The sequence below is a fragment of the Diceros bicornis genome, chromosome 32 (assembly GCF_020826845.1).
Source record: "Diceros bicornis minor isolate mBicDic1 chromosome 32, mDicBic1.mat.cur, whole genome shotgun sequence".
In the NCBI taxonomy this organism is placed as follows: domain Eukaryota; kingdom Metazoa; phylum Chordata; class Mammalia; order Perissodactyla; family Rhinocerotidae; genus Diceros; species Diceros bicornis.
In genome coordinates this window covers 33,566,036-33,592,395 of record NC_080771.1, presented here as the reverse complement: position 1 = coordinate 33,592,395, position 26,360 = coordinate 33,566,036, and the positions used below count along the sequence as shown (strand labels likewise).

The 26,360-nt window shown below is 48.8% G+C and overlaps 1 protein-coding gene across 1 annotated transcript in view; it reads left to right on the top strand.

Annotated features, from left to right (window-relative positions):
- COTL1 (coactosin like F-actin binding protein 1) overlaps nucleotides 1–25,939 on the top strand; it is a 42,304-nt gene extending 16,365 nt beyond the window's left edge. Inside the window, exons 3-4 of the mRNA XM_058528390.1 lie at nucleotides 8,023–8,180; nucleotides 24,611–25,939. Coding sequence (XP_058384373.1) covers nucleotides 8,023–8,180; nucleotides 24,611–24,721 — 269 coding nt within the window. The 3' untranslated portion in view covers nucleotides 24,722–25,939. The remainder of the gene's footprint in view (nucleotides 1–8,022; nucleotides 8,181–24,610) is intronic.
- The last annotated feature ends 421 nt before the right edge of the window (nucleotides 25,940–26,360 follow it).

The following is a 26,360-nucleotide window of genomic DNA, read 5'->3' as shown; positions in this document are numbered from 1 at the left end:
ATTTTTTATGCTTTTTAATACTTTCTAAAATGATTTTGAGTGGGATGGGAGGGTTTTTTGTTGTTTGTTTTAGCAATCAGGGCTAGCAATAAAAGTCACTTTGGAAAAGAGAGAGCGCGTGATTTGGGGCTTTTCAGTAACGAAGCTGTCACTTCAAGGGAGGAACCCGGCTCCTCTCAGCCTCAGGCGTCAGTCCCCTCCGGGGCACCCCGCAATCCCTCCATCCTCTGTGTCCGAGAGAGGACATCTTCCTCTCCCCAAGTCCTTGTCGCTTGTCCTGTCGCCGCCTGGGCTCCCGCATTAGCAGCCAGCTGGGAGCGAGCGCTGCCGTGGCCACTGTCCAGTGGTCCCCTCGCCCCGGGCGGGCGGCAGGATGTTAGAATTCTTTCCATTTCCTTTCATACCCGCTCCGTGAGCTCGAGCTTGCTGGTGGAAGCTGACAGCTCAGCTTTTTGGTGTGTGGGTTTCTTCCTTACTGACCCATGTTTGCATAACTTCTCAGGGAGTCTATATAAGGTAAGGTCAGCCTTAGAGCGAGCTGCAATCATGTCGTGCTCTGGGGCAATTTCCTCCCCTCTTCTTCCTCCTTTCTTTTGTCTTGCTCTGAAGTTCAGTGTTGGGTGGTAATTATGAAATGATGAGTTCTCTCTCCTTTTTCTTTCTGTTGGCCAGCAGACATGTGGTGGGCGCCCACTCTGTGCCTGGCCCTGGGGGAGTAACAAGAACTGGACAGATAGGAAAGTAGCTAAAAAGATCAGGAGGACGTGCACCAACAAGTTTCCCTAGGTGTGACTTAGGGTGTTCACTTAGGGTTATAGGTGGTGAGACACTTCTTTTTGCTTATTTGTACTTCTAATTATTCTATGTTTAGTAGGTTTTGTGTGTAACGAAAAAAATCGTTCAAAGCATTTGCAGAAGTGTGTGAAAGTTGCACACTGCTTGGCCCATCGCGGATCCTCAGTCCCCTCTGGGTTTGTCCTCCAGCCGGGACTGGCTTTGGGGGCAGGCGGAGGGGAACTCTAGGATCCCTTTTGGGAGAAGGTGGGGGGCCCTCGATCAATGTGGATCCTGTGTTGGGTCACCCTGGTGAGAATTGATCAGAATCTGCCCCTCAGTGATTACCTGAACCTCGGGAGATTTCCAATCTGGGTGGGAGGGGTGGGGAGGGCAGGGGGAGTCCTTGAGAACTTGGTGGGGATTATATGCTGTTCATAGTTTTTGGAAGAATATTAGAGCGGCTCATCCTTGTGGCCTTGGTGAGTCCAAAGAAGTCTGAATTCCCCCTTTTTTCTTTATCCCTCTTCCCATGCCCTTTTATGGTCATCTCCCCCTCTTTGTGTCATTATATTTCCTCCCATGTCCCCTTGCTATAACTGCTTAGCATCACACCTTTGGTCCTCCTGCCTTCCCTCTCTCTTCCTGTATCCCTCCCTCCTTTCTAGCCCTGGACAGAGAGTGCAGGAGGAGAGAAGAGATGGAGCGAGGAGACCTGGATGGGGAGGAGGTGAGGCATAGTAAAGGCAGTGGACAGGAGAGAAAGAAAGGAAATGCAGGGTCTCGGAGGGGTGTTAGAGGAGAGCGAGGGAGGACGGGGCTGCAGAGGAGAGAATGCAACGTGATGACAGCCAGCATTTCTGAGTGCTTACTCCGTGCTGGGCAGTATCCCAAGAACTTCACGTGTGGTGACTTACTGCTGTGGATTAACTGACTTAGTGAATGAAGATGAGGAGCCTTGAAGAGAGGACATTGAACCGAGGGGCCCTGCCTAGGGCTTCTCGGTCCCGAGGGATCCGCAAGGGTGGCGGGATTGGCTGGTCCAGGAGCTCTTCCAGATTGATAAACCATCACTGGCCTCTGACAAGGCTTCACAGATCAACCAAAGGGTCAAGTTCGTTTGGGAGTGGAGTTTTATTAACACCATGTGAGGACCAAGGGGAGGGTGTCACAGTCCCTCACGGGGACACCTAACGTGCAGGAGACCTGGGCTTGGAGCTCACGGCGCTGGCCAGAAGGCAGCAAACAGTGGTGTCGATAGTCCTCGGGGACGGCGCTCCTGCCCTTGCTTTGTCCCTGGCTGACGTCTCCCCTGGGACGGGCCCTGTGTGATTTTATGATGCACTGGGAATCCTGGTTAACGATGGCTTATGTCAAGTAGATGATCTAGAGGCAACAGAAAGAACTCCCTGACACCCAGTGCCGAGTTCAGAGGCTCTTTTTCTGAGTACCCCTCTTTGCCCTGTCTTGGGCTGTGGGGTTTGGGCGGAGGGAGACTCACTGGGGGCCAGTTCCAGTGGTCTTTGGTGGTAAGATGCTCGGGAACCATGCCTAGATACCTCGAATTCTGTAGATTACACTGTTGAGAAGCGAGGCCATAGGAAGCTCCTTGACATGATCACTTCCTTCAAATGAAAGGGGTGTGGGCGGGAAGGAAGAGGGTGGGGGCTGAACTGTGAGCACTTCAGCGTTTCTGCCGGGAGACTTGTCTCGCCCTCTTTCCCTCCAGGGATGGAGTGCTTTCCCCCTGCTGAGAGCCTCACTGTTTCCTCTTCTCACATCTTTCTCTAGGTCAGTGGTTCTCAAGCCCTGGAGGCGTCAGAATCCCCCTCGGGGCTTGTTCAAACCCGGTTTCCAGGCCCCGTTCCTGAGTTTCTGAATTCACATTTCTCATGAGTTCCTGGGTGATGCTGACGCTGCTGGCCCAAGGACTCTCACTTTGAGAACTGCTGCTCTGGGCTTAACTAGTTCTCCCTCGGGCAGGGAAAGGGTTGCCTGGCTCCTCATCGCTTCACCTCTCTGAGCCCCGGTTTCTTTATCTGTAAAATGGGACTGTGAGCAGAGCTGACCTCACAGAGAGGTTGAGATGGAGAAATGTGCGAAATTGTTTAAATGCTTAGAAGGGTGCCTAGCACATCGTAAGCGCTCAAAAATGGTGGCCTGTCATCCTCAGGACCCTTACTGGTCTTATCTGTACCCCCAGTGCTAAGCACTGTGCTTGGCATGTAGTGGATCCTCAAGAAATACTCATGGAACGAGTGGTGAAATGACTGAGGAGTGAGCGTTAAGACACAGAACACCAGCAAAGAAGGCAGAGGCAGGGAGGCTGTCCGTTGGGTTTGGCTGTTAGGAGGCCACTGGGGACCTCCAAGTGCAGTGTCACAGAAGAGGTGGGGATAGAGAAACAGCGACCATCCCCATCAGCCAAGCCCTTCACGTCTCAGTTTTTCATTGAATCCTCACAACCACCCTATGAGGAAGGTGAATGACCCATTTTGCAGATGCGGAAACTGAGGCTTAGAGACATTCGGGAATTGGTCTGTGTCACAGAGCTGGTACCCAGTGGGGCTGTGCTTCTAATGGATTCCAGAACTTGGACTCTTAACCTGGACATGGTAGAGCAGAAGGTTGAGGATGAACGGCCGAGGGAGCAGCAGGTGTAGACAGCTGTGCTGAGAGGGAGCAGCAGGTGTAGACATCTGTGCTGAGCCTCACAGAGGAGCTCTGGGTCTGTCTCCTGGTGAGAGTGTTTGGGTAAGGTCTGGGGCCCAGCTCTCCCGCTGGGGTCATCCAGAGGGCACCCTCCGCTCCTCACTCGCAGTCTGAAAAGATGTGCTGTTGGCCCCATTGGGGACCGAGTGGAGCCGTGGGGGTGACAGCAACCTCCAGAACTGGCCTTCTTCTGGCCAGTGTTGCCATCATAGTGTACGTGTGCACACACACGCACGTGCATGCACGCACCCAGGCACACGCACGCACACACATACACATGTGCGTCTGTGATGAGGTCTAGCTGTGCCTTTCAGTTGACACACCCACGAGTGTGTCTGTGTTGTGCTGTACGGTTTGTTCAGAGGGGGAAAGTAGCCCAACCAGCGACTCAGAACTAGAACTTCCTCCTGCCCAGGCCAGTTTGAGGTCAAAATGGGCTTAGAGCCTCCTTCATGGCGAGTGAGGGAGAGAGAGGCTGCAGGTCTGCGTGGGCAGCCACGAAAATGTTGCTCAGACCAACAGGTTTTTCATCTCGGAATCAGCTGACGTTTCAATGTCGTGCCAGATCTTAGCGGCAAACGACTGTAAGCATAACGTGACTCTTGGATTTTGAAAGATGGCAGCAATCTCGTCGGCCAAACCCTTGTCAGATAAGCACCGCACAGCCACCCAGGAAAACAGTCCCTCCTGCCACGATCATTTAAATGACATCAGCCTGCAGTTCTGGAAAGTCTGTAAAGGTCAGGCTCCCCGTGTCCTTGGAAGTGGGGGTGTGCTTTACTTATTCTGCATCTGTCTTGTGCCAGGTCCTGGGCTGGTGCTTGGGGCATGTGGTTTGCAACTTTCCCACAGTGGGGCTTTGGCCAGTGATGGGGCCCTTGCGATCCACATGCAGTCACGGGAACCCAAAGGCCAGACTGACCGATGTGGAAATGGGGAATAGGGTGGTTGCCGTGGAAACAGACTGCCGGCCTTTGGCTTGTGTTGCCTCTGCATTAAGGCGCTAACAAGTCAGGAGGGAGGCATCTGATGTGTGGCCCCACCTCCCCCTCAGGTCCAGGCAGCAATTTAATTAAACACTTGGGTGCTGGTTTTCCTTTTCCTCCAATAACACCACTCAAAACAGCACGCTGGCTTCCCAGACATGGCCGTGAAAGCTGGGAAGTGCTCAGGAGCTAACGGGCTTCTCCCCCACGCACTGTCTGCATCCGCCGGCCCCTGTGTGAATTTCAGTTCCTCAGTCCCGTCAGCCTCATTTCCTGTGCTCACTGTCCACCTAGCAGCTCCACCCTGGGCTACAGCTTCAGGGAGAAGATTCTACCAGGTCGGGCCCAGCGGGTTTCTCAGTGTTCTTGTTTAATCCTCATCGTCGACTCAGGAGGGAATTCTTGTTTAATCCTCAGCGTCGACTCACGAGCAAGGTATAAATTCACCCCAATTTGGAAACATCCCGGCTGTCCATCAGCAGATGAATGGGTGAACAGAATGTGGCATATCCATACAATGGAATATTATCCAGCCATAAAAGGAATGAAGGACTGACCTCCCTCCAATGTGGGTGAACCTTGAAAACATGCTGAGTGAGAGAAGCCAGACACAAAAGACCACACAGTGTGTGAGTCCATCTGTGTGAAATGTCCAGAACAGGCAAATTTAGAGACAGAAAGTGGATTAGTGGTTGCTTAGGGCTGGGGGAGGGGGGCTGGGAAGTGACTGCTGGTTCGTGTGGGCTTTCTTTTTGGGGGTGATGAAAATGTTCTGGAATTAGATAGAGGTGATGGTTGCACAACATTGTGAGTGTACTAAATGCCACTGAATTGTACTCTTTAAAATAAAGTGGTGAATTTTATGTTATGTGACTTTTACCTCAATAAAGAAAAAAAATGGGAGGGACAGAAAGAATTACCCTATTTTACAGATGAGGCAGCTGAGGCTGGGATGTTTGGCGATTAAATCAGAGTCCCTGGGGAGTAAGAGATGGAGCTTGCACCCCACATGGGAATCCCCTGGACCTCTTCCTTACTTCCCATGGCCAGTCGGTCACCAAGCCCTGTCGATTTGGCTTGTGAAGTGTCTCTGAGACACTTTCTTCTCTGTACCCACTGCCTTGTCACCCACTGACCCCCTTGGTCGGGTCCCACAGTGGGCACCCACCAGACTCCCATGGCCGGGTGGAAGCAGTTCCCCAAGGAGGGGGCGCTGGGCAGACACACCCGAGATGTCCCCACGCTTGGCTTTGTCATTGTTTTCACCTTGGACACATCACACGACCTCTGAGCCTCATCTATCAAACAGTGATCTGGGTGTTAATGAAGGTGATGATGGTGCTGCCCCCCCATTGCCCACCTCACAGCATTGTTGTGAAGACCAAATGGGATAGTCAAACATACACGTGTCTCATAAACCGAAGGCTGCTGTGCCACGTGAATGGTGGTCAGGGTCTGTTTCCTTTAAGACATGAGTCTTTGGAGTCCCTGGCCCGGAGTGTAGAGTTTGAGTCACAGTCGTGGCCTCTGAGAACTGTTTCTTCACTCCCCTGGGAGAGGTGGTCGCCCGTTAGATGGTGCAGCTTGCTGTCCAGCATGCGCTCAGGCTGTGAGGTACTGGCCAGGCAGTGAACTTCGTCACTCCACACCGTGTCTCCATCACACGCAGAGGGCTTGTGGCCTGGGGTCTTGGTGTAAACCTCCACATTGTGTGAGATTCAGCATGGAGGCACACATGGAGGCACCTAGGATTCTAGAAAGATTCTAGGAAGAAAGGCACCTTGATTTAAAAAAAATAGTAAAACCTCAAAACGTGGTTCTTTGAGCAGGAGCGTCAGCCTCACCTGGGAGATGCTTAGAACTGCAGTCTCCACGGCCCCATCCTGGACCTGCTGAGTCAGAACCCACATTTTAGCAAGATCCCCGAGTGATTCAGATACACAGGAATGTTTGAGGAGCACTGCTCTGCGGTGTCATTGGGTGCCTGAGAAATCCCACAGCCAACAGCCAAAAGCCGTTTGAGAACATAAGAGCTGAGCAGAGCAGCAAGTACAAGATGAATAACCCAACCAGCAGCATCCCCACGTGCCAGCCATCCCCAGTCAAGGGTTGTCATGAGATCTCACTGATAGTTGCAATTAAAATATGAAATATGTAGAAATTAAGCGAGTAAGGATATGTGATTTCCTCAATGAAAGCACAGAATTTTGGTGGAAAACACAAAGTGGATCCCAATTAACTGGGGACACAAACTGTGTCTAGACATTCATTCTCACCTGGGGGCGGTTCTGCCCCCCAGGGGACACTGGGCAACGTCTGGAGACATTTCTAGGTGTCATGACTGGGTTGGGGGTGTGATACTGGCGTCTAGTGGGTGGAGGCCAGGCGTGCTGCTCAGCATCCTACAGTGCCCAGGACAGCCCCCCATAAAGGACGACCCGGCCCCAAGCGTCAAGAGTGCTGAGGTGGAGAACCCTGGTCTATCCTCATGGGACACACACACACACACGTACGTCACTTTAAAAACTCAAGAATGTCACATAACATTTTGGGAACACAGAACAGTGGAGGACGGGGATCTTAGCACAGTGGATGGTGGAAGAGATTCTAAAGTGACAATAATGAAAATGATGTGGTCATCAAACAAACGTAAGTGTAGATGAAGGGAACAGAGTGGCCCCTAGAGTCATTTTTTTTTTTTTGTGAGGAAGACTAGCCCTGAGCTAACATCCGATGCCAATCCTCCTCTTTTTGCTGAGGAAGATTGGCCCTGGGCTAACATCAGTGCCCATCTTCCTCTATACAGGATGCCACCACAGCATGTCTTGACAAGTAGTGCGTCAGTGCACACCCAGGATCCGAACCTGGGAACTCCGGGCCATCGAAGCAGAGCGTGCGACCTTAACTGCTATGCCACTGGGCCGGCCCTCCCTAAGTCATTTTAATAAAAATGAATATATAAGATACAACAATCATAACACACCCAATGGAAAAATATCAGACTTCTTTATTGGCCTGATTGTCTAGCATAAGCTAGCCGTGCCCATGGACCTGGAGCTGTACCCAGGCCCAAATAAGGGCTTTGCTTGCTTTGTCTGTCTGTGCCTCCCACCCTCCCCTAGCCCGGGTCCCATCTCTCCCGTGCGGCTTTCCCAGTCCAGATAGGGCCTCGACGACTGGGGATAAGAGGAGTTGAAGGACTTCTGCTCCCCAAATAAGATCCAGAATCTGAGCCTTGGCTGTGTGAAGGGAGGGGAGGGTCGCAGGTGCAGCAGCCAGAGGCCTGGGTTCAAATCCCAGCGTGGCCTCCAGCTGCCTGTGTGGCCTGGAGAGTGACCCGTGACGTCTCTGAACCTCCGTGTCCATCTGTGACATGGGCATCAAAGCCTGTGGTGATGGTGTGGGGTTTAGGAGGGAATGTGGCAAGGTCAGTGTTGGGCCCTGCTGTGCCACTGCGGGCGCACTCGTGGCTCACGGCCCCTCCTTGGGGACTCGTGGTCTTGGGGTGTTTTAACCGAGCACCGCTCCCTCTTTTTGCCCTTGGCTGCAGATGACATCCGGCTGTTCGCCTTCGTGCGCTTCACCACCGGGGATGCCATGAGCAAGAGGTCCAAGTTCGCCCTCATCACGTGGATCGGCGAGAACGTCAGCGGGCTGCAGCGAGCCAAAACCGGCACGGACAAGACCCTGGTGAAGGAAGTCGTGCAGGTGATTGTCTCTGTGTTCTCTTAGGGTCTGGGGGTCACACCCCACAAACGGGCACCATCCAGCCGGGTCAGAGAGGGCTGGGCTTGGCTCCTGGGTCTTTGACTTAGATGTGACTTCAAATGTGCCGTGCCAGGTCTCTGGACCACTAGAGCCGCTGGGTGACACGTTACTAAGGTTGTTTTCAGGGTGCGGGCTAGGAGGCGGGTAGCTGCATTTGTGGTCCTGACCATCATGTGATAGAAACATGGCGGCTGGGAGTCTCCCTTTGAGGGTCAGGCAGAGGCAGTTCATGGAGGAGGGGCTGGAGGGATGACCAAAAGGGCGGCCACTCCCTGGTTGAATCATGATTAACTTCCAGTGGTGGCCATGAGGACCCAATGGGAGAATTCATGCGTGCCCTCTCTGAACAGTGCCTGGCACACAGTAGGTACTCATGATACTTGTTGAATGAATAGATGTCAACTTTATGAGGGCCAGTGGGGGTGTTATGATTTTGGTGGCCATAGAATGACAAAGGCCATGTCACCAATGGCCCAGACACCTGGGCAGGGCAGCTGGCCCCTGGCTGTGGCTGACTTCCTCCCCAACCCCATTAGACTGGGAGGAAGGAGGAGAAGGTGGACCTATGCTTGGTTTTGTCTCTTAGCTCCTGAACAGTTCTACGTGTAGAGCTCTCTATTTTAAAGTTTTTTTCCATTCTGGACATAACAAAAATTGACACTATCAGAAACCTCCAAGGTGGTTCATTTGGGGCTGGCGCATGGGATCGTACTGAGAAAAGAAAATTTGAATTCCAGAGAGATCACCAGGAGAAGGGAGGTGAGGGAGAGAGTTGTCTCCTTGCCCAAAGGGTTCTCCATTTTGCAAAAGGATTTCTCAAAACCCGGGGTCGGGAGGTAGTGGCTCACGGGTACGGGGCTTTTTTTGAAGGTGATGGAAATACTCTAAAATTGACTGTGGCGATGGTTGCACGTATCTGCGAATATATTAAAAGCCGTTGAATTGTAAAAAACAAACAAAACACACACACACAAAAATAGGCTGTGTGCCATGTGGAATTCTGGATTGGATCCTAGAACAGAAAAACTGGTGAAATGGGAATGAAGTCTGGAGTTTAGTTGATAGTAACGTTCCCGTGTTGGCTCCGTAGTTGTGACAAAGGTACCACAGTATCCTACGACGTTAACAGTTGCGAAAACAGCCTGTGGGGTATATGGGAACTCTTGGTACTGTCTCTGCAATTTTTCTGTAAATCTAAAACTGTCCCCAAATAAAACTTTGATTTAAAAAATAATAATAGGAAAGAAAAAAATTCCTATCATTCCATTATCATGGCCTGTTTTTCCATCTTCCCTCCCAGCCGCGTGGGCGAGCTCACCCACCTCTGAGCCGTGCCGCAGTCACAGCCTGCAAATCACGCTCCGCTTGGCTTCTTTTTTTTCTGTCTTACTTAACATAATTTCATAAATTATGTGGCTGCAGAGTCTTTGTGATGAACATTTTTCTGGTGGCTGAGTGTCCCATTTCACAAGTGCACTGTAATGTCCTAAATGCTCCCTTGTTGTTGGCCTCTTGAGTTGCTTCCAAGTTTTATTTTTGTAAATAATGTTGCAACCAACATTTTAATCCACGCAGCTCCTATCTGAATTATTTCTTTAGAATACATTTGCAGGAGGTGGGGTTCCGGAGTTAATAGGCATGATGATCATTTTAAAAAGGTGTGAGGGGGCTGGCTGGGTGGTATAATGGTTAAGGTCGCACGCTCCACTTCGGTGGCCTGGGGTTCGCAGGTTCGGATCCTGGGGACGCACTGATGCACCGCTTGTCAAGCCATGCTGTGGCGGTGTCCCATATGAAGTAGAGGAAGATGGGCACGGATGTTAGCCTGGAGCCAATCTTCCTCAGCAAAAAAGAGGAGGATTGGCAACAGATGTTAGCTTGAGGCTAATCTTCCTCACCAAAAAAAAAAAAGGTCTGGGGTGTCAGATTACCTTCCAAGAGGGTTAGCCCCATGCGTGGACATAGTAAATGCTGAGTAAACGTCGTTTACTTCACCTCCTCATCAGCATTACTGGTTAGCACCGCTGTCTGCACCGTGTCCACCACCGACACCCTGGCTTTGCGAGGCCACCTATTCAACCCTACGGGCTATTTTTCTCCAGGCCAGTTTGAGTTTTAATGGTTAACACTTTTAGAGGTCTGCTTTGTGGCGGCAGAATGGAAAATGCAAAAGAATGCATGTTCCATGGCCAAAGGTCTGCTTAATTCTACCAGCTACGCTTAGCCCTCCGCTGGTCAGCCTGGATGTGGCCAGGAGAAAAAGGGACACAGGGAGGAAGTGTTGGCCAGGATGCCTCCGGTGGGGGGAAGAGGGGGCAGTCTTTCAAATCTTTCAGAGCTCCTTTTTCTTTTCCATTTTAAAAATTGTGGCAGAATACAATAACATAAAATTTATCATTTTAGCCATTTTAAAGAACATTTTAAAGTATACAATTCCATGGCCTTAAGTGTATCCAGTGTTGTGTAATTATTACCATTGTCTAGTTCCAGAACTTTTCCATCACCCCCAAAGGAAACCCTGTACCCATTAGCAGTCTGCAGAGTTCCTCTTAAATTGAGAACTCTTCTCAATTTGGTTAAGTGGGCCAGTGACTGAGGGTGACTTGGAAATATGATATTTTGGTGGGGACCTTCCGTTGGGAGTGTTGGTTATAATTCATTTATTTGCAAGCTCAAATACTTGAAGCAGAAGGGGGAACTGCCTGGCTCTCTGAACTGGAAAGTGCAGGGGTTTCCAGCTTTAGGTGTGGCTGAGTGAAGGGCTCAAGCAATATCTTCTTCTCATCTGGCTTTTCGTGGGTTGGGCCTCAGGTGGCCTCTGTCCAGCAGGAGGAATGGTCCAGGCTATGGTGGTTCTTCTGGGTCTTGATCTGAGGGTAGAGAGCCCTCTTCCCTCAGAGTCATCATTCCCTTAAAGGACCCCCCTGGGCCCAGCTTACGGTCACATGCACATCCTGTGGGGCAGGGAGGCGGAGCTTCATGATTGGCAGCTCCAGCACGATGCCAGTTATTAAAAGAAAGGGATGCTGGTAAATGGAAAAGCAGGGACGCCATCTTGAACTGCAGGTGCCATGTAATATTTTGACCATTACTTTTGCATTTTCCACCTCTGCATTTAAAAAGCTTCATTATTTGAAGTTATTACAAGACCTCATGTTTATTCTACAGTTACAAATACAGCCATTTAAGTTGCAAAGGGTGAATTATGCTGGCATAACGGTGTCTTTCGACAATCACTAAAATCATGCTGATCTTGGCACGTGTGTTAATTTTTCCCTCTGTTTAATGGGGACTCGGACCAGGTGTTTGCTAAGGGGCCTTCCAGATGGGCCGTTCTGGGTTCCATGTCTTGGGGACTGGATCACAGCTCCCTTTTACCACGATTTCCATGTGAAGAAGAAGTGTATTGACTTCTGGTTTAAGATTACTAACACACCCTTAGCTTTTATTGTAATGAAAGCCATATACCCACATCCTTTACTTTGTATAAAACACAGAGAATGTACATGGATGTAGAGACACTGGAATCTATAAAGGTGGGTCTTTATGCTACCCCCCTGACTGCAGGTGAGTCTCTCTCCCTTCCTGGGCCTCCGTTTCCCCCTTTTATAAAGTGAGTTGGATGAGTTGACTTGCCGTGCCATATTCCGTTGTGACTCACTCTGACATTTTTTCCTTTTTTTTAAATGGGGACTTTGTTTATGAAGGCATCTTATCTTTAAAGGAACCTTATTTTCCTTTGTCGGACGAAGAGACAGTGCAGTGTGATGGTCTGGAGTGTAGCCTTCTGAGCCAGATGGCGAGGGTTCAGATTACAGCTCCGCTGCTTAATGTGTGGCATTGGGCACAGTGCTTACCCTCTCTGGGCCTCAGTCCCCTGAAGTCTCAAACAGAGGTGATACAGTATCTGCCTCTTAGGGTTGTTGTGGGGATAAATGGGCCAATAAAGGGGAAGTGCTTAGATTAGAACTGCGTCTGGTGAAGACCTGGAAGCAGCAGCTGTTGTCGTTTTCGGTTTTCCACTGTAGACAACACTGTGATGCACAGCTTTCCACACTGTGGAGTATTTCCTTAGGAGAGGGTGGGTCCCGTGTTGATCCACATCTCCTAATTGTCTTACAGATGGCTTGGACTAAGTCACAGCTGTCAGCAACACAAGAAGGTCCCCGCCTCCCCCACCCTTGCCAGTGCTTCAAACAAGTCATCCTCACCCGGGGCTGGCCTCATAGGTGCATCAGCATTTGGGGAAACTGAGGCCCAGAGCAGTGACAGGACTTGCCCCAAACCCACAGCTAACAAGCAGCAGGGCCAGGGCTGGAGCCTGGAGAGGTTAAAGGTCAGGAGGTTCAACTCTGGGTCTCTTCAGTCTGTTCAGAGCCAGGCTGAGACACTGAGAGGTGTCTGCGGCCGCGTCTGGGGAAAACAAGACAAAACAAGACACCCCAGCACGGCCGCGGCAGCAGAGGCTGGGTGGTGGTGACACCCGGACTTGAGCCCCGGGAATGCGCCGAGTGGACGGCATGCGTGGCTGCTTCGCCGCTGCCGTCTCTGCTGCACAGAGGTGCCTGGCTGGTGCCGGGGACAGAACACCCGTCCCATTGTTCTGGCGCCTCTGTGGGGTTACGGGGACAATGCTGTCACCACCGTTAGAGACCTGCCCGTGCCAGGCCAGACCGTCCTGATTTAGAGCAGACTCGGTCAGGGGTGCATCGTGCTTGCCTTGCAGAATGACTTTATTCACGTGATCCTTTTATTTATTTTTTAACATCATATGAATGTTCACAGAGCCAAGTAGCCAGAGGGTACATCTCAGCTTTCAGCGCTGGGGAAAGCGAACAGCAGAGTGTTTCCTCCAAGGAGCAGTGGAGGTGGGAAGGACAGACATTCAGTGACGGAGTGGAACTGTCAGCTCGGTGTGCATTCTGATTGCTTCTAAACCAGGAGCAGGGGCGGCTTCCATTCTGGACCTCCTCCCACCCCCAGGGCCGGGACCAGATGTACCTACCACTCCTCCGGGAGGGTCACGTGTGTACCAGTGTGGTAATAATGTTGATAACAGTAGTTTTATTGTGCCCTATCATGTGCCTGGCACTTTTAAGGACTTTCCACATATTGAAATCATTTATTCTTCACAAGGCCAGTTCTGTCATTAGCGCCATTTTATAGACGAGGAGCCTGGGGCCTGGGAAGTTGAGTAACTTGCTTGAGGTTCCAGCGCCTGGACATGGTGGAGCTCTGCCTGCAGCCCAGACCGTCCGGCCCCAGATCCCCGACTCACACACTTCACCCCTCTGTGCATTTCCCCAAGTCCTCCAGCACCAGGAAAAATGCTCTGAGCCACATGCATTTTGGAAACTCTACTTTTGTAGACTCATATTGCACATGGCACGTTAAAGGCTCTGAGAAGTTCTGTAGGAAACAAACTTTTTACATTTATTTTTAAATTTCCTGGTTCTCCATCTTCCTTCATGGTAGAACCTTTGTTTTTTCCAAACTGGAAACTGAACATCATTGCTCAGTGCTTATTAAAAAAAATCCTGCTGTGTCAAATGGAAAAGATCACGGGCATAGGGGGAGTGAGACCCAAGCTGATACTCCAGCTGCCTCAACTCTTTGTTTTAGGACCTTGGGCAAGTAACTTCATCTCTAGAATCTGTTTTTACTTATGAAGAAGGGAGTGTAAATTTTCATAGAGTTGTTGGAAGGAGTAAAGAAAAGCAAAGAGTGTGAAGAGGGTTTCTCCATTTTAGTGAGTGGTGAACTCCAATTCATCCTGCAAAACCCTGATTCTTTACCTTATTCTCCTACCAGCCTCCATCAGAATTGATTGCTCCTTTGTCTGTGTGTCTACTATGATCCAGATTCCGTGAATTATAATTGACCCTAGAAAGTAATCTCTAGGGCAGGGACCATGGCTGCTTTATTACATAGTACTCCTCGTGCCTAGAAGAATACCAAAACAGGTGCTAAAAAGTGAAGAAATGAATCTGTTTGCAGAGGCTCTAGACTGTCTCTTATTCTTTGTGTATTCCTGGACAGATGCTAGTAAATGTTTAATAACTGTTCTTTGGGTTGATTTAACTGTGGAAGCCAGTTGCAGTCAGGGAGGGATTTGGGGGTGGGTTGGGCTTTCCAGAGGCTCTGCTTTTGTTGCAATAGAAAGCAGAAGTGAGAGCTGGTAGGGTCAGCCGGGAGAACCCCGCACCTCCCTAATGAGATTTACAGGGCCGCCGCTCCCCCTCGCGGAGCCCGGCACTCGGGCACCAACCGTAGACACTCCATTGCTCTCCAGAGGGTTTCAGTATTTGTTTTCACGGGGCGTGTTGGTGCTTCTTCCAGCCCGTGGTTCGTGGAAAGTCCCTTTATTCTTCTCAGAACCAGAAAGGGCCTTTTGTGCTGGTGCGTTTCACCTGGACGCAGGCAAGGGGGCTCTGTGTTGCTCACATCGTATATTTAAAACCCAGACCACCTGGTTACAAACGCAAAGCCCCCACGCAGCCTGTGAGCGGCGGGGCTGGGTATCGTGTGCGGACGGCCTGGCTTATTCACTGTGGGCTAGGTGCTGTTACTACCCCCAAGATACAGATGGGGAAACCGAGGCTTGGAGAGATGGCTCCTTAAGCCAAGGTGAGTGTTGAGGCAGAAACTAGATGACAAGGGATTGGAGGCCACTTGAATGGTTGGGCAGGCAGCAGGGAGCCCTGCGGCCAGCTCTGTGCTCCAGCTACCTAGAGGTGAAAAGGAGAAAGAGGGGGGCACCCTGCACCCGGAGCCTGGCGTGGAAATGGAAGCCGCTTTTACAAGCCAAGAGCTCTGCCCAGCAGTTGTGGCCTGGGTGCCCTCACTAAACCCCCAGACAGGTCCCAGCCCCGGGCCAGCCGGCCCTGGCACGGCACCTGCCTGGTGGCCCACCAGCAGCTGGCCTCCTGTCGCCTCACTGTCACCAGTGTATGGTTTCCACGCTGTGGGGACGCCGGATTAGACATGTGCAGGTCTCAACTGAAGCAGCCTGGAGCGCTGAGTCCAGACAGCTGTCCTGTGAAATGCAGACCCCACGTTGCTCGTGGGGGCTGAAGGCTGCTGCTCCCTTTACAACTTGTTCTTGCAGATTTTTCCTCCCTCTTTCTCTTCCCTTCTATGCGTCCCTCTTCACGTTTGTCCTCCTCTTGTTAGTTGTCCCTCGACATTCTCCCTTTTCAGAGTGCCTTCCGGAAAAAGCCACAAGCTGCATGCTCTCCATTTTCTCCCCCACAGTGGGTTATCCCAGGGCATTGTGGTTTTTAAAATTAGTTCAGACATTGGATCAAGAAAATGTGATATATATATACACACACAATGGAATACTACTCGGCCATAAAAAAAGACAAAACCATCCCGTTTGCAATGAGATGGATGGGCCTGGAAGGTATTATGTTAAGTGAAATAAGCCAGAAGGAGAAAGACAAACACTGTATGATCTCACTCATATGTGGAATATAAACCAACACATGGGCAGAGAAAACTGTATTGTGGTTACCAGGGGCAATGGGGGTGGGGGGTGGGCACAAGGGGTGAAGGGAGACATATATATGGTGATGGACAAACAAAAATGTACAACCCCAAATTTCACAATGTTAAAAACTATTAAAACATCAATAAAAAATACTTCAAAAAAAATCAAAACCCAATTATACGCTGTTGACAAAAGACATGTCAAAAAATCATAGAGAAGATTAAAAATGAAGGAAAAGGCCAGAGAGCATCAGGTGAACACCAAGAAAAGAGAGCAAAGCAGATAAAATAAAATTCAAGAAAAACTCATTAAACCAGAGAGATGGTTATTTTTCTGTTGATAAAGGGAATAACCCATAATGAAGCTATAAAAGGCTGAATAATAAGACTGACATACATAAAACAAAATCTGTTAGAAAAACAAAGAGAAATTAAAAACAAATCACAGTGGGAGATTTTAAGAGCTCTCTCACACTTTGACAGATCAAACAGACAAATCTAAGTAAGAACAGAGAGAGAGTGAATACTATCAGCTTCGTCGGAAATATATATACAAACAACAGTATGTATTATATGTCATATCTTTGAAATAGAAAGGGCATGTTTTTCCTCAGATGCGCCAGGAAGATTCATAAAAGTGAATCGCAACTCAGACATAAAGAAAACCACAATAGACACCCCCAAAGAAGATACTGTTCAGACAAAATTCCCTGACTTTACAAAGGTAGGCATTGGTAACAAACATATAAACATGAAAATTCAAACCACTCGCATATTAGATCTCCACACAATCCCCCCACCCCCCAAAAAATTCCTCTTAACTAACTCTTTTGTCTAAAAAGAAATAAAACATCTATTGCATTGTGGGAAAAAAAAAATTAGTTCAGACAAACTTCAGGGACTAAATAACCATCGGCCACAATCTCCCTCCTCGCACAGCGATTTCTGCTAATTCTCGTGGAGCCCTCGCCACCTGGTACGCGTTTTTACAAACAGTTAATCGCAGCAGAGGTGGGACGTGTGTCCTTTCACTTAGTTCATAAATGTTTTCAGTTTGCATACTTTTCATGGTTGAATACTGTTCCGTGAATGTTGTACAGTGTGTGCGTGTGTGAGTTCACTCTCCTGTAAAGACCTTGGCCTGGAGCTAAGTGTGGGGTTCAGTCGCAGCCCACCCCTCTCCATGGGTGTGACCCTCTGCTGGCTGCTTCCCTTCCCTGAGCTTCAGCACTTCCTCCTCTCAAAATTTGGGATGATAATTCCTAACTCATGGAATTGTAAAAGTTAAATAAAATACTGTATATAATAAGTGCCTGATGTGTATGAGGTGTTCAGTGTAGATACTGTTTACTTATTTATTCAACTTTGGTTGAAAAATGAAAACAGTCTGGTGTTTACTGACAGTGAACATCTTTGAGTATAGGTGTAAGTAATGCGTTGCTTAACGACGGGGACACGTTCTGAGAAATGCGTTGTCAGGCGATGTTGTGGGAACATTGCAGAGTGTACTTCCACAAACCTAGGTCGTACAACCTACTGCACACCTACGCTGTATGGTACTAATCTGATGGGACCACCGTCGTATATGCAGTCTATCGTTGATCAAAACGTCGTTATGCAGCACATGACTATACTGTAGTTTTAAAAAATCTGTTGAATTATCTCTTTTTTGTGTGTGTGTGAGGAAGATCGGCCCTGGGCTAACATCTGCCAATCCTCCTCTTTTTTTTTTACTAAGAAAGACTGGCCCTGAGCTAACATCCGTGCCCGTCTTCCTCTACTTTATATGGGACGCCGCCACAGCATGGCTTGCCAAGCGGTGTGTTGGTGCGCACCCGGGATCCGAACCGGCGAACCCCGGGCCCCCGCAGCAGAGCGCGAGCACTTAACCGCTTGGGCCACCGGGCTGGACCCTGTTGAATTATTTCTTTGGGAAAAATTCCCAAAAGTGAGTGTCACTAAGGAATAAGCAATGCGAAGCAAAATTTTAACCAGGCAGAAATTGAGACCTAAACCTGGATTTTGTATTGCTTGTCAATTGATCAACTGCAGGGCTATTTGGAGCCTTGGGTTAAGAAGGATTCTGAGGCTAAGTCTGGACTCAGCAGGAAAAGTGCCATGATTGCTTCGTGATGCCTGCCATGGATACAGGAGGCGAGAGTGGAGTGTTTCCCATGTTCCTGCCATCCCCGATCTACAGGTAGCCATTAGTCAGACATCAGGTGAAGTGGGGTTAGGGCTTCTGTGGATGTCCACCAGCAGGAAAGCAGGGGTCAGAATCCAGGCAGTCGCCCAAATGCTAAGGAGGTGTGTGGCCCTGCAGGCGCCAGGATTCGAGGCATGCAGACAGCTGCCCTATTTGGTCTTGGCACACACCCACCCGCAGCACGCTTTAGGACGTGACGCCTTCCTGCAGCCCACCTGTGCTGGACAGCCCCCTGTGCCCACCTGAAAGATGGGTGACACATGCCTCCCTCTTGTCCTCTGTCCTCTCCCTACTGAACAGTGTCGCCTCATTCCTGAACTGTGACGGTGACACAGGTGCCTTTGTTCCCGAATCTGTCAGACGCCCGACCATACCATTTTGATCTGTTTGTTTTTTCCCTTTTCTGTGGTGACTCACGCCTGTTAGAAGAACCTGTTCTTGTGGAGTAAATTACACCTTGCTGGAAGGATTTTTCAAACCTTGGTCTTTGAGCACTTTAGAACGCTTATAGGAGGGGAAGTGCAGGGGGCCCAAGGGGGGTGGGCAGCTGAATGCCTAGCAAGGTGGATGCTGTGCATTTTCATCTGGCTTATGTTCCCCAGAAGGTGCCCTTTCTCTTAGCAAGATGCAGCCTTCTGGGGGCTGATGGCTTTTCTTCAGCACGCTAAGGTCTTTGGTTTATAATTAATCTTCGCCCATGTGGGGAAAAGATACATTATTGTGGCCAGGATGTGCCTTGCCCACCCCCTGCCCCATCTCACACATGCGGGAGGAAAGATTCCATCCCCCACACTTTTTTGCAAGGGTTTGGGTCGCACCTGCAGCTGGCACACAGCCTTCCTTTGGAAAGCCACACTCTGATCCCAAAGGTAACTCTTCTTGTGCCAGTTTTCCCCATTGCCCCTCGGATTCTGGTGTCTTCAGTGGAAGTTTGTTCCATGTGCTCGGGAGGCTTAGGTGCAAATCCGTGGATGGCTGGTGGAAGAGGGCTAGGAGAACCTGTTGTCCAGCCCTCTTCTTTCACGGAGACAGAAACCAGGGCCCAGAGCCATTGACTGCCTCCTTCAGGGCATTTCAGAACCCCTGGTTCTCTCTTTCTGCTCTCAGACTCGCAGAGAGACCCATAAGTACCAGAATTGTGACTTCCCAGGGCCTAGAGGCATGTGTGGGATATAATCCGTGTTCAGTAAGCATGTGTTGGTTGGAGGAATAAATTGCATTGGCTTCATTGTCTTTGGATACAACGAAGGTCACCTCTCCTCCCTGCCCCCGCTGTGTGGAAATACGCATTGCTCACCTCACAACTTTAACTGTCAGACTCCCCACTCATTTTTCTTCCCAGACCTTCCCCTGCCCCCACGTTCTCTGCATCGGTTAGCAACCCACCATAGTCCTGTTGTTCTGGGTAGAAGCCCTGACACTTCTACTCCCACACAGGCTTCCTCCCCGTCCTCCCGTGGCTAACCCTGTGCCCAGCTTTTGAGTGTGCAGCTGGATTTACCATCTTCTCTCTGCAAGGGCCAGGAGATGCCAGTGTCACTGCCTTGGTTATTGGTTATTCTGAAGAATTCCCCGGACTTCCCTTCTTTAAAAAATACATAGTGGAGATGGAGAAATCAGTGTGGGGTGAGAGAAGAGGAACCAGCCACGCCCTGTGCCCTCACTCTGAGTGTGTCAGAAAACTTCTTTACACCTCAGACCCCCTAACCATCTTGAGAATGTAGGTGAAGCCAGGATCGTTTAGGATGCGACCTAATCATTCTTGAGCACTTACTCTGCACCAGGCACACTCATCCACTGTCATGCCCTTTGCACACTCATCAGATCCTCACAGCAACCCCAGGATGTAGGGCCTCTTATTGTCCCCATTTGCAGATGAGGAGACTGAGGCTCAGGGAGGTCCCTGGGGAGAGTCAGGCTGTTGGAGTTGCATATGGACAACTGTCCCTGTTTGTATTTGGTCCAGATCTATTCCCAGAATGCTTTAGGACTGACGCTGGGGTTTAAACTCAGGCAGTTGGAAGCCATTTAGAAATGAGATGATTTAAAGCCAAGGATATGAAAATATTTATGCACTTTTTAAGGCAGCCTTGCAACTAGATGCTCGACTATGTACAGAGCCCCGTTCCTAAGCCCAGTTCTTCTCTGGAGCTGCCTTCCTCGGAAGCAGGCTGGTGTCCATCTTACCTCTTTGACACACGAACATATATGCCCTTGAGAAAAGTCAGAGGGACAACACGCGTCCTAAACTTGGTTGGTGCGTGTTTCCAAACCATCTTGATATCTCATTTAGCTGGGGCTTCTTCCTTTGAAAAGTCCTGCTGTGGTAGAAAAGGGAGAGACCTTGTCTGGAAGCTATCAACTAGGGACACCGTGTTCCTCCACAAGACAAAGAAGAGCTTTCCAGAACCACAGGTGACAGTGCCCCAGACCAGCACATTTTGCTTTGAAGTCTTTGACATGTGGCTTCGGCAGCCTTGAGGGTATGACAGATGCTGATGTGGGTGGGATGGGCAGTCTGGGATGCAGAGGAGAGAGGACAGGACAGACCTGGGGCGAGAACTGGCTGGCAGGACCCCTGCTGTGAGGCTGCTGTGTGCCCTGGGATGAATTGCTTCCTCTCTCTGGCTCTCTTGCTGCTCCTGTATCAAACGAGGGGGTGAATGTTAGGGTTTCAAAGGCTCTTTCCTTTCAGTTCCATCTTCCCCACTTTTTTTGTTAACCATAGTATAATTTACATAGAGGAAAACACACATTTTAGGTGTATAGCTTGATAAATTTTTGAATTTTAAAATTTTGAATTTTCATACCCGCCTGTGAAACCACCACCCAGATCAAGACATGGAACATTTCCTGCGCCCGCAGAAGGCTCCCCCTCCCCCACTCAGATCAGCTCTAAGGTTTTATGATGAATGATTCTCCTTGATTGAGCATATTGTTCTTTCAGACTCTTTCTTGTTCTGTCTAGACCTGTGCTGTCACCAGCCACCTGTGGCTGCCGAGTGCTTGAGGTTTGGCTTGTCTGTGCTGCTCTGTGTTGTACGTGTTAAATACACATGGGGTTTCTAAGACTTATCATGGAGAAAAGAATGTAGAAGATCTCATTAATGACTTTGTGTATTGATTACATGTTAAAATGGCAATACTTTGGATATATAGAATTAGATAAAATACTATTAAAATTAATGTCATCTGTTTCTTTTTTACTTTTTTCAATGTGGCTACTAGAAAATTAAAAATTCTGTATGTATTAGCCTTGCTCTGGGCCCTGAAAGTCTCTTTCCTAGTGAGGACTTGCCTGCTGACTCTTGCAGCCTTTGTGTCGCCTGCCTCTGCCCCAGCAGGTGATTGGTGGCGTGGGGAGGGTGCCAGGGACAGTGGCTGAGAGTTTGGAGGTGTGAGCATGGCGAGGAGGTGGCCCTGCTCTGCACAGAAGTGTTCTTTGTGGTTTTCAGCCGCAGGCAAGTCCTTGTAGGCTCCTTCTTGCTGCCTACAGGTCAGAGCTGCCCACAGAGCTGTTTTTGCTGTTTCTGCCTCTTTTTGAAAACACACAATGAAGCCCATTCCTGGGGGGTGATGGCATCTCCCTTGCCAAGCTGAAGGCCCACTCTGCAAGGTCTGTTGGAAGGAACAGAGGTGGAGAAGTGTAGGGGTTGTTGTGAGTTGGTTTTTAGGTTGACTCAGACCTTCTGGGGACTTTTTGTAGAGTCCCCACCCTTAAGGGAAGCAATGACTCACCTTTGAAGCCTCTGGGGATGCCTGAGCATCCTCTGTGTCGGGGGGGTTCCATGTGGAGCCCTCCTGCTTGCCCCTTTGTGCCTCTGGAGGGTGGGTGAGGTTGCTTTCTTATATACTTTTGTTTGATGGAATCATTTATTTGCTAATCTTTTGTTTTTAAACATGTCTCTTGTACGTAGCACAGGGTTTGGGGTTGCTTTTTCTTTGTAGTTTGAGACATAGCTTTTTTTTAAAGATAATTTTGTTCATTTACGTTTATTGTTATGTTTTTACCAGATTCTGCTATCCTGCTTGCTCCTTATTTTGGCCATAATTTGATTTCCCATATACTTGTGGTTTTAAATTGGACTTTGCACAGCTCCATGGACAGTTTCTCTGTCGATTTCTTAGACCTTATCAAACGTCTTCTTAATCTAAATCTTTTAATGGCTAACAGATACAAACAGTGTTCTTATTTCTTTAGATTGCCATATATAGCTATCACGAAACAGAGGAACTTTGGACTTCCTTTTATAGGCATTTTGAGCTGTGGGCTTCCTCCTCCTTGGTCTGTGCTCTGCCTCTTCTCTGGGCCACTGGGGCTCAGGTTGAGAAACACGTTAATTCTCGGTTCTTCTTTCTGGCTCTCACATCCAGCTTGTGTTCACTCACTGTACTGCAGACATACACAGACACTTAGCAGCACAGGATGGTGGGATGGGAGTAGAACGGGTCAGGAGGATGTTGAGTCATCCTGAGATAGTCACACAATCTCTCCAAGCCAACCCGTGGGTCTTATCTTAAGAAAAAAAGCTAATATACTGAGGGAGGATTAAGTGAGAAAATGTGTGAGGCTGTGCCTGGCACATATTAGTTTCTTGATAAATATTAACCTCCTCATTCCTCCTTCCTGTTAGTATTCTTTGCATGGCAAACGGTTTGTCTTTATACGTAAAACTTGACCTTGAGTGTTCTCCTGGTTTAGTTATTCTTCTTGGAGGCATGGTGAGGTTTTTTTTTTGTATTCTTGTTTTTGTTAAATTGAGGTAAACTTCACGTAACATAAAATTAAACATCTTAAAATATACAAGTCAGTGGCATTTAGTATATTCACAATGTTGTGTAACCATCACCTCTATCTAGTTCCAAAACACTTTTAACATCATGGAAGGAGATGGTGATGCTTTTAAGAATGCCAGCTTTGGAGTCAGCTGGACCTTCCAGCTATGTGACTTTGGGCAGGTATTGTAATCTTTAGCCTTTGTTTTCTCATCTTTAAAACAGAAATAATATTGATCATTTTACATGATTTTTTAAAAAACAGCTTTATCAAAGTATCATTTACATACCACAAAATTAACTCATCCTAAGTGTACAATTCAGTGACTTTTAGTGAATTTAAAGAGTTGTGCAACCATCAGCACAATCTAATTTTAGAACATTTCTATCATTTCCTGTTCCCATTTCCAGCACCTGGAAACTATAATCTACTTTCTATCTCTATGGATTTGCCTTTTCTGGAGATTTCATATAAATGAAATTGTACAATATGTGGTCTTTTATGTCTGGCGTCTTTCACTGAGCATGATGTCTTCAAGGTTCACCCATGTTGTAGCTTGTGTCAGTACCTCATTCTTTTTTATGGCTGAATAATATTCTGTTGTATGGATAGACCATCTTTTGTTTATCTATTCATCTGCTGATGGACATTGGGTTGTTTCCACTTTTTCACTGTCACGAATAATGCTGCTGTGAACATTTGTGTCCTTTCATTTCTCTTGGGTAGATTTATAGGAGTGGAATTGCTGGGTCGCAGGAAAGGGTTTTAAGAATGAAGTTTGCCAATGTGTGCAGTGTCCGGTACAAATAGGTGCTTAATAAATGGGGTCATTGTTTACATGATTTCCTTGTGGACTTTTTTTTATGTGGATGATTTTCTGACCTTCAGACTTGTTATTCATATTTTGGTAGATTTCTCTATATTCTTATCTGTTCCCATCCTCAAATTTTCCTTGTTTATAGAAGTCTTATGATCCATGTATTAAAATAACTGTTATTCTTCATGGCTCGGGGTCATCTGATAAGCCAGATCACCTGCTTTGCTCATTCATGCCACAAGCTTTTACCCAGAGCCTCCTGTTTGCCAGGCCTGGGGGGTTTTATGGCTGAAATCTGTGCACCCCAAGAGGAAACAGTGACTGCATCCATTTTGTTAATTGCCATAGCCCCAGCGCATGGCACGGTGTTTGCTGAATGAATGCAAACAAACCCCCTGCCCTCAAGTAACTGAGTATGGCTGGAAGGCCCAGTATTGACTCTCGTGCATTCGTGCCTAGGCTGATCACTCAGACCTGGGACCAGAAGTTCTGTCTTGTCACAGCTGGGGGTGCCTGAAGCTAGCTTGTGCCAGCTTATGAGAGCCAGTCAAGTCTCTCTTCCCAACTCCAACCAATCATTGCGAGAATATTTATATGATGGAAATGGGCAAAAGCTACAAAGCAGGCCTCTCCCCTTTTTCTCTTTTTGTTCTGGAGAGCCTGGTATTAAACATTTACCAGCATACTAGCCTGCCTTTCCAACCTCATCTATTATTCTCCTGACAAGACGGTTTTTCACAAATAAGGAAACTGAGGCACAGAGAGTTGAAGGCATTTGCCCAAGGTCACAGAGCCAGAAAAGGACAGAGCCAGAATTGAAACCCAGATCTGACCTTGGCCCATCTCCATGGTCTTGGGACAACACAGTACCCCGACTTTACCTGTTTTCTGATCTCTAGTCATGTGTTGCGTTTTTTTTTTTTTTTTTTTTTTTTTTGCCAAACCACTCTGCCACCAAATTTTCATTTTGATCATTTCTTAGTGTTTTAGGTGCCAAGACTTCCTGGCGGGTTGCCTGAGCAACGCTTAGATCCTGTTTCTTCTTAACAGGAACTCTGTGTTTTATTTTGTTCTTGCAGAATTTTGCTAAAGAGTTTGTGATCAGTGATCGGAAGGAGCTGGAGGAAGATTTCATCAAGAGCGAGCTGAAGAAGGCTGGGGGAGCCAATTACGACGCCCAGACAGAGTAACCCCAGCCCTCCCCCTGTCCCTTGCCAAAGTCATCTGCCTGCTCCCCGGGGGAGGGGACCGCGGCCTCAGCTACCAGCCCACCAGCCCACCAGGGAGAGGAGACGCAATGAGAGGCAACGCCCGCCACCCTGTCTGCACCCCAGCTCCCCTTCCTTCCCTGCTTCCCTTGTGAGCCCTATTATGTCCTAAATCATGAAGCTCATGGAACATCTTTCTTTTATCTTCTTTTTCTCCCCACCCCTTCTTTCATGTTCTAAAGAAAAATCATTTTGATGCCAAGGTCATGCCCATCATCAGATCTGAGGCGCCTCCTTGGGTGACCCCTTTTCCTGGCATTTCTCTGACGTGCACCTAGCCTGCCTGGCCTTGCCCACCATGGCCTCATGCTGCTTCTGGAACCTAGGTCTGTGCCGTCATCTTGGTTTTCCATGGCGTGCCTGCCTGCTGACCGCTGAGGAGGCAGCGGTGCCAGCTGTGCGCCCGCCGCCGCCGGCCTTCATGAGCACATACATTTCTCCCATTCTCAGGCTCCAACTCTCAGAGTGTGCCCCCGAGTCCCTCACCCCACCCCATCAAAGTTGCCTGAGCTACATGGCCAACAGAGCCAGTGCTGGGTGGGGAGACATTCAGGCCTGACTCAGACCAAGAGAGGAGAGAAAATTTGCCTTAAACGTTGCCTGGCAGTGGCTTGGCCACACGGTCTAAAATGGCTCGTTCCCGCCCTTTTGGTGGTGTCTCACTATGGCATGGAGTGGGGCGAAGGAACGAGTCCAGATTTGACAAGAGGAGTCTTTCAGGTTAACTTCAGGGGCTCCCAAAGTGACAAGGCTGTTAGGGAGAGAGGCCCGGGGTGCGGAATGGGATTGAGGTAGAGCTGGGAACAGATTCCTTACTTTCGGGAAGGTCTGCCGACAGCAAGGACAGCAGGGGCCGAGGGCTGCTCTGCCACCCCGGCCGTGTGGAGCAGGGGCCCCGCCCTCGCAGACCAGAGCATCTGTGGTTCTAATCCTGGGTCTGCACCACACATTCAAAAGGATTTTTTTTCCAAAGAAAGATGAGATCGGCTTGGTTCTTCATGAGCACATTTGTATGGTTCTTTCTCTTCTTTTCCTTGCTCACTTCATTGGGGGAGATCTGTGCTGTATTGGGGTTGCCAGGAACATCTGCACTCAAACAGTTTACAGAAATAAATGTTTGTTTTGTTTTTCAAAAAACAAGTTTGTCTGCTTTGTGTTATAAAGCTTCTTTCTTTACTGTAAAGACAAAGGCAATTGTCATGTTCAGATTTAATAGGCATTTATGGAGCTCCTGGGGGATAGGCACGTTGATATTCAGTAGTTTAATGTTTAACAACAACCTTACGAAATAGGTGCTGTTTGCATTCCCATTTATGGAAACTGAGGCTCAGAGAGACAAAGTGACTCGCTGAGGCCACCCAGCTAGAAGGTGGCAGAGCTCTCCACTCTGTCTCTTCAGGAAAAGCTGAGAGAAAGCGCCCCCCTCAGCTGGGCCATGACATCCTTTCCGAGGTTGTCCTAGAACTTAAAAACTGGACTTCCAGCCCACCAGACCCAGTGGGGACTCAGAGTCGGGCTGGAGGAGCTTCAGACCCACAGAGGGCTGGGTTTGGAGGAGCCG